We start from the raw sequence: 8,471 nt of genomic DNA, 5'->3' as shown, positions 1-8,471 counted from the left end.
AAATTTTACAAGTATCAAAGTTATGAGTTCGGAGATTTATGTGTTTGGAAGTTTACGGGTTTAGAAATTATAAAGTTTACGAGTTCGAAATTTCGCGGTTTCGAAAGTTTAGCGGTTCGAAAGTTTATGAAATTTGTGGATCCGGAAGGTTGTTGGTTTGAAAGTTTATGGCTTCATGTTTATTATATCTAAATTATTTATGAATACTCTTGAGAAGTCATTTTCCTTAATTTGCGTACCAAATACCGGAAAATGAATAAGATTACTACTTGTTTTCCAAGAAAATATTTTCTTGGAAAACATTTTCCGTTATACCAAACACACCCTAAGTGTCCCAAAACTATCCGAAACTCAAAACCGAACATCCCGGCAAATCGAAATAGCAGAAATAAACTTGGGGGAAGCAGTTAATAGGGGATCGGGGTGTAAATTCCAAAAATGACCGGCCGAGTCGTTACACACTAAATCGATAGGATGCATATATTATAACTTACATAACATTGTGCTCCCTCGCAATAGACCTCTACATTTATTTATTCCGTTCAAAATACACAAAGTATGAATTAACACCTGATCCAATTCAATACTAATACTTAGATTGACAACACCTGGTGGCTTAATCAATTATTCCTAGTTCTAAACTAGTGTCAAATATCAATGCAGAATGCTCCTCATTCATCTCGGACAAGGAAAACTATTTTGTCCATCAGCGGGCATGCAGAAAATACTATTGTATTCTGGAACTCCAAGAAAAAATTCTTCAATAGATAAATTTAAGCGCAGAAGAACTATGAAGAAAAAACTTTAGAGCTCACAAGCCTCAGTTATAAAACATGAACTCTTCATTGTTGCATACACAAATAAGTTTCTTTATTTACATTCAAGAGTTAAATGAGTAATAAACAATACACTTACATAACTGGAAATACTTCAAATTGTCGACATCCAAGTAAATTTTGACAAACTGGGTTACTGATAACAAGCGGTTGAAAATTTTCATCAGTTAAGACGTTCCCTCAGTCGAAAAAACTAAGAAGTTTTTGAAAAAATACAGAATTGTTCTCCCGGAGGTCTTACAAAGTCTATGTGTCGAGACGCATGTTTTCCCCTTTTATGAAGATATAAAAGCAACTCAAGCGCATCATTTTCGTGGCTTTTTAAACTTAAAACACCAAGCCCGATTGGAGATGCAAGAGAGACAAAACTTACATGCTGAATGCGAATCTCTCTCGAAGAAAATGGCCTTTTTAGAAGCCTCTATAAGAGAGAGACTTTTTCTTCTCACTAGAGCAAAGGAGAAAAGCCCCATAAAATAAACCTTGGTCGCATGTCGCTCCGCCAGCAAGGCGCGAAAGAACCAAGTTTTATGTGGTGATGTCAGAATTCTCACCGAAGGCCCTTAGATAGGCCTTCATCTATGAATAGAGGAGATTTTTCTTTATAATACAGCTCATTACAACTATCATAACCTAACTCCAGGGCTATATGGGCTCGCTAAAGTTAAGATTATTCAGCAGCGTAAGCAAGTCACTCTTATAGCCCGTTTGGCCAAGCTGCAAAAATAAGCTTATTTCGAGAAGTACTTTTGGTGAGAAGCAGTTTGTGTTTGGCTAATTAGTTTGAAAAGCACTTCTGAGCAGCAATTAGTGTTTGGCCAAGCTTTAAAAAACTGCTTCTAAGTGTATTTTTCTCAAAAGTGCTTATTAAAAAAGTGCTTTTGGAGAGAAGCTATTTTTTTCTGCTTCTACAAAACTGCTTCTGCTTCTCCTCAAAAGCACTTTTTTTCCTTCCAAAAGCTTGGCCAAACACCTCAATTTTTGGCCAAAAGTGCTTTTGGTCCAAAAAAAACACTTTTGGCCAAAAAGAAGCTTGGCCAAACAGGCTATTAACCTTATAGTGAACCCGCACGGTAAAAGGTGTCACACCATTAAGAGATCTTCACACCTTATATATAGCCTCCCAATCTTTTTACCAACTAATGTGGGAGTTTATTCGTACACCCAACATATCACAACCAAAACAAGGGCATCATGGTTACCATAGATAACGGACTTGGCCGAGTAAATTAAACAGCATAACTGTAGAAGTAGGGGGCAGAGGAAAGAAACTGATAACTGGATCAAGATTGTACGCCTAACCATTTTTTTAAAATCTTTTCAATATCCACGGACATACTAATTCAAAAGATGCCATATATTAAACCAGGAAAAGTTTTAGCAGTGATAAAGTACATGTACAAAGTTAAGATATCATTTCACAATGCTAATGATCAATCACACATACTCTTTCCTCTCAATCAGTACTCTTCTCCTTCACTACCCTCTTCACCCTGCCCAAACTCAGCACCCACCTCCTCATAATCTTTCTCAAGTGAAGCAAGATCCTCACGTGCTTCAGAAAATTCACCTTCCTCCATGCCTTCACCAACATACCAATGAACAAAGGCTCTCTTAGCATACATTAGATCGAACTTGTGGTCGATTCTTGAGAAAACCTCTGCAACACTAGTGGAATTGGATATCATACACACTGCTCTCTGTACCTTGGCCAAATCGCCTCCGGGAACAACAGTTGGAGTCTGGTAATTGATACCACACTTAAAGCCTGTGGGACACCAATCAACAAACTGAATGCTACGCTTGGTTTTAATAATGGATACAGCAGCATTCACGTCCTTGGGCACCACATCCCCTCGATACATCAGGCAACAAGCCATGTACTTGCCACGACGTGGATCACACTTAGCCATCATAGAAGCTGGTTCAAAAGCAGTAGTGGTGATTTCTGCCACGGAATGTTGTTCGTGGTGAGCCTTCTCAGCTGATATAACCGGGGCATAAGATGAAAGCATGAAGTGGATCCTTGGGTATGGGACCAGGTTAGTCTGAAATTCATTCACATCAACATTCAACGCTCCATCAAACCGTAAAGAAGCAGTCAGGGATGAGATCACCTGATAAAAAAAAAATAAGAAGTCAGAAAACTCACTTCAATAACGAGATGTTGGGCTAATATAATTCTGCCCAAAAACACTCTTAACATGGTGTGGTCTATCCTTATACCTTCCGATGTGGAACCCTGTATAAGAGAAACAGAATAAAAAGGGCCAATACCTGAGAGACGAGTCGGTTCAAGTTGGTATAGGTGGGGCGTTCAATGTCAAGGGAGCGACGACAAATGTCATAAATTGCCTCATTATCAAGCAAGATAGAAACATCTGTGTGCTCAAGGAGGGAGTGGGTTGAGAGAACACTATTGTATGGCTCCACCACAGAGGTTGAAACCTGAGGAGAGGGATACACAGTAAAGCCAAGCTTGGATTTTTTTCCATAGTCCACTGACAAGCGTTCTAACAGAAGTGAACCCAAACCAGAACCAGTGCCTCCTCCAACGGCATTAAAGACCAGAAAACCCTGCAGACCAGTGCAGTTGTCTGCGAGCTTTCTGATACGATCCAAGCAAAGATCAACTATCTCCCTTCCAACTGGTTAATTAAGGAAAAAAATAAAAATTAATTCACGAGAGTTACATAACTTAAAAAGAAGATACGATTGAGCACGCTAGGTGTAGAAAGATCACTTGTATAGTGGCCTCGGGCAAAGTTGTTGGCAGCATCTTCTTTGCCACTGATCAATTGTTCAGGGTGAAATAACTGACGATATGCTCCAGTTCTCACTTCATCAATAACAGTGGGCTCAAGATCAACAAAAACGGCACGAGGAACGTGCTTCCCTGAACTGGTTTCGCTGAAAAATGTATTGAAGGCATCATCGCCTCCCCCGATAGTCTTATCACTTGGCATCTGCCCATCAGGCTATCAAAGACACAAATAGCTTGGTGGGGTGAGAAACACCAATTTACAATATCATTCACTCTTTGCTTAAGAGATTGCAAAATAGTTTAATTTCAGGCTTACAGCTATTCCACCATGTATACCTGAATTAATTTGGTACGGAAAACAGTAGCACATTCTATGAAGATACTCATTGTGTCTAAATTACTTATTAGCAGAACAATTATATTTGATTGTACCGTTTTTGGCTTTAAATGCATCATTCGTCTCATGATAGCCTTTTGATCTCATTGTTTGGTATATATGTAAAAAGTTTTCCACGGAAATTATTTTCTGTTAAAGTCAAATTTGGAAATTTCAGATCCATGGCTTCAATTATCACAGTATTGCTTATATGCTTAAAAAATTAATGAAGTCCTAAAACGGTATTGTATCCTTAACTCCTCACATTAGCATTAGAGTGTAAATTCTCAACTCTTTTCCCTATATCTTTATAGGCAGAATTATATATGATATTCTAATAATATGTCTATCCACTTTCCCTAATTATCTCCTTTTCTTCCAAGTTTAAGTTTGGTGTTCCTACTGAAGCAATTTTTAGTAGTATGTTGCTATTGAAAATATTTTCTCTAGGGGAAAAAATGATTTCCAATATTTATGAATAAATATTATTTTCTTCGGCAAATATCCCAACTCTTATTCCATATCGTCTGCCTCAACCAACATATAAAAGACATTTTCAGCAGCATTTAATACTCTAAAGTCTGAAAGATCATGAATATTTATCCTCAGTCTATGTCATAAGCCTTGTACGAGTACCATTTGTAACAATTTTTTGTACATAAACAAAAACTGGAAAAAGATTCAAAATAGTTTCTTAAATTATACATTTTTCATGAGAAACATTTTCTTCTGCGCCAAGTGAAAGAAAAGGAAGAAAATACCTGAATGCCATGTTCGAGGCAGTAAAGTTCCCAGCAAGCATTGCCGACCTGAATACCGGCCTGGCCAATGTGAATGGAAATGCACTCCCTCATTTTCTCTTGTTAATTTGTTCAATGAAATTTGCAGAATGAGCGAGCAATTCAATCAATGCAGAATTGGTGCTTATGAAGACTTCCCACAATCTTAATACCGAATTTGAATGCACGTTGTACTCTGCTCCTCCCCTTTGTACGGAGACATCATAAAATAAATGGAGGGACAATGACTACTGGCTAATGCTGATGGACGCACACCATTGGTTCTTGTTTTGTTTGTTACGAGGAAATATTTCTTTGTATCTTGATACAAATTCGTAACTATCATTTCATTTATTTCCATCAACAAATATTTCTTTCTTTCCAAAATTAAAGAATATATAACTAGTAGGGCACGTCGGGAAAAAAAAAAAGAATCATATCGTTTTCACTCTTTTACCTTCCTCTTCCACACGTCGGGGGAAAAAAGAATAAGATAGCAAATATTCTAACTTTGACTTTTGGGTGGACGAAATCTTATTTTGTTTATAGAAGTTCTCATTAAAACTCAAGCAAGATTAAGAATATAATCGTTATTGTTGAGAAGAAATGAAGAGTGATATCAAACAGTAATATTCCACAGAGCCTCTCTCGTAACGCCATGATAATAAGTGAATTTGACTATAATCACGCTTTAAATAATCACCTTCTTGTGTAGTTTTTAATGCTAAAAGTGATGACAAAATGCTCTTATTAGTGATTTTCATGATTTGTAGGTGATATATGTATAAAGAAGGCTAAGGAGCAGATTTGGAGTCAAAAGTGATGAAAAAGAGGCCAACTGTGAAATTTCCCAAGTGACGCGTGCAAAAAACAGGCCGAAGATTCAGAGAACTGGGCCCACCGCGGTTCCGCCGCGACCGCGGCAGAACCGCGGTGGGAAGCAGCTGCTGAAGATTGGAGATTCCGGGAGGGTGTTTGGCCGCGGTTCTACCGCGACCGCGGCAGAACCGCGGCAGGCCCAGTAAACTTCAGGGACCAAAGTGTCAATTACTGGATTTTTAGACCTAAACCCTATTTAAAACATTAGACTTCGCCCAAGAGAGGCATGTATTGATTTTTTAGGTTTCTTAGCAAGGAAAACAATTGTGAGAAAGTACTCTAAACATCTTTCTTCTTTTCTTTTGATTTTATGATGAATTCAAGCTTAGTTTATTCTCCCATAGTCATGAGTAGCTAAATTCCTTGTCTAAGGCTTTGATGGAACCTATTGGGTGATGAACTTCTTGTTTATGTGAATACAAATTGCTAGTTTAATCTTTATTTGTTCAACTTCGTGTTCGTTGTAGTTAATTGACAGGATCCTCAATTAGCTGTGCCTATTTAGTGTGCATAACATGGAAAAGAGTGCATATTTAAGGTATTGTTGAACAACACCACTCCTAGATTATAAGAGGAATCTATAATTGCGGGTTTAAAGGCGGGATTAGGAATAACGAAGCCTTGAGTGCAATCTAAATTGAATTGTGCTAATTAAAGCAAGCTAGTGTATCTCGGGAGAGTGCAATAGTAGATTACTGTGATTACTCGGGAGAGATTTGCGGTAAGATTAGTGTTCATGATTGATAGAGAGGTTGGGTAAATTTGTATGAGCATAAACAGAAGGGATTCCATCAATAGGGGAAATCATTGCCTTAGCTTTTTCTCATAATTGTTTACAACCCTTTTAATTTAGTTATAGCCTTTTAGTTACTTGCAAGCTAGTTATTAAAGAACACTCAACTGAGAATCTGAATATTTGAGAAGCTGGTTCTGAAGACTTAGTGGGTCTGAAGGTAGCAGTTGATAGGTTAACTCTCTGTGGATTCGACCCTGGGCGTAATACTCGGGTTATATTTGCAACGTCCGCAGAGTCCTTTTTTAGAAGGCATAGTTGGGCGTGATCAATAGTATATAAAGATAAAAAAAATGTTTAAAAAAAAAAAAAACTTCCTAATCTAAAACACTATAATTTTCCGAACGAGACGTGTCAAATGTGTCAAATTGACACCCCCTTGGAGCTCTGTGGCTCCATCACTGGTTATATACTGTATAAACTGACAGTTTTAGTTCCATGAGTGCTACGAATCATTTCACCTATATTAAAGGGCTCGGGTTTAGTCTTGAAAATTGGACAATCCGTTTGAATATCTCCTGTATAATAGTTTTAACATTGTAGAAACTATCCAATGAATACCGCTATGGAATATTATATGGTCATAAAAGAAAAGATCGCGTTAGTAGAAAGAATTCTAAAGAGAAATTTGAACATATAACATATAAATTCTCATAAAACTGTTCTTTCTCTTAGTTGGACTTTGTATTGGACAACGGAAAGATTTTAGGGTAAAAATACAAAATTGACTGATGTCGAAAGTAATATATATTTAAGAATCTAAAAATTGACTGATGTCGAAAGTAATAAGGTAATATATATATTGTCAGCTATTATTTTTAGAATAGTTAAGAAAATACATTTCCCAAGATTTTCTTTTTTTTTTGTAGTAGAAAAATAAAAATATACTCCCCATTTAAGACTTGAACCAAATATTACCTTATTGTTGCAGTGGATATTTTTATCTCCTCCTACCACTTACTATAAATAACGGATGCAACCAAGCATATATCTGATTTATAATAATCCTTATTACTTTATTCAANCCCTGAAGATATGAACTATGTGGCTAACTATGGGGGTCAGAGGCAAGGTAATCAGAACTGGGGTCAGCAGACTCAGCAGCAGTACAGGCCACCGCAGCCACAGTATAACGCCGGAAACATGGGAGGCATGAGACCCCCCAACAACATGGCACCGTATCCTAGACCACAAGGGTACAACAATCAGCAGCAAGGGTACCACCCACCCCAGCAACAGCAGGGTGGAAGACAGGAAGACGGGTTTGCAAGGCTTGAAGCAATGATGCAGCAGGTTATTGGGTCCAATGCTAAAATAAATGAAAGGGTGGATGCACATGATGCAGCTATCAAGAATATTGAGGTACAAGTGGGCCAGATTTCAATGTCACTTAACAATCGTCCTCAAGGGACATTACCTGCAGATACCCAAATCAATCCAAAAGATCAAGGCCCAAAGCAGCTGATGGCGGTGAGTCTACGAAATGGTAGGGATCTAGATATTAAGCAAGAGAGAGCTAGAGAAAACATACAGGCTGAGGCACTAATTCCAGTGCCCATAGAGCTGGATGACTCTACGGGATTTGATAGAGGTAACAGTTCACCCTGCTCCTGAAGAAAAGAATATGCAGCAAGAGACTGAGACAGTAGCTGAGCCAGTAATTGAGACAGTAGCTGAGAAAGAAAAATCTCAAGTGATTGGGAAGAAAAGACCTCCTGCACCATTTCCGCAAAGGTTGGCCAAGCATCAAAAGGAGGAGCAGTATAAAAAGTTCCTAGAGATGCTCAAACAAATCCAGATAAACATTCCATTGATTGAAGCTCTAAAGGAGATGCCAGGATATGCTAAAATGATGAAGGACTTGACGTCTCGGAAGTTTGACTTTCAAGACTTGTCGACTGTGACCCTTACTCAGACATGTAGTGCAGTAGTATCTAGACCTGTGGCTGAAAAGCTATCTGATCCAGATAGTTTTACAATTCCATGCACCATTGGAAACTATGCCTTTGCTAAGGCACTCTGTGATTAGGGGCCAGCATTAATC

At 38.1% G+C, this 8,471-nt stretch overlaps 1 protein-coding gene across 1 annotated transcript; it reads right to left on the bottom strand.

Moving 5' to 3' along the window:
• Nucleotides 1-2,172: 2,172 nt before the first annotated feature.
• Nucleotides 2,173-4,905, bottom strand: LOC109220975 (tubulin alpha-3 chain-like). The gene is made up of 4 exons (XM_019385442.1): nucleotides 4,738-4,905; nucleotides 3,580-3,814; nucleotides 3,114-3,484; nucleotides 2,173-2,953 (listed from the first exon to the last, which is right to left on the bottom strand). Exons 1-4 carry the CDS (start codon nucleotides 4,828-4,830, stop codon nucleotides 2,297-2,299), a joined length of 1,356 nt encoding a protein of 451 aa, XP_019240987.1. The 5' UTR covers nucleotides 4,831-4,905; the 3' UTR covers nucleotides 2,173-2,296.
• Nucleotides 4,906-8,471: the final 3,566 nt, after the last annotated feature.

The sequence above is a fragment of the Nicotiana attenuata genome, unplaced genomic scaffold (assembly GCF_001879085.1).
Source record: "Nicotiana attenuata strain UT unplaced genomic scaffold, NIATTr2, whole genome shotgun sequence".
NCBI classification, from domain to species: Eukaryota; Viridiplantae; Streptophyta; class Magnoliopsida; order Solanales; family Solanaceae; genus Nicotiana; species Nicotiana attenuata.
This window is presented reverse-complemented; position numbering and strand designations above follow the sequence as displayed.

What these genes read in the sequence shown, in the direction of transcription:
- LOC109220975 (XM_019385442.1), bottom strand. Translation starts at nt 4,830, where the DNA reads ATGAGGGAGTGCATTTCCATTCACATTGGCCAGGCCGGTATTCAGGTC. An exon ending in GCCTCGAACATGGCATTCAG is followed by an intron (nt 3,815 to 4,737) that starts GTATTTTCTTCC and finishes TGTCTTTGATAG; the next exon opens with CCTGATGGGCAGATGCCAAG. An exon ending in TGCCCGAGGCCACTATACAA is followed by an intron (nt 3,485 to 3,579) that starts GTGATCTTTCTA and finishes TTAATTAACCAG; the next exon opens with TTGGAAGGGAGATAGTTGAT.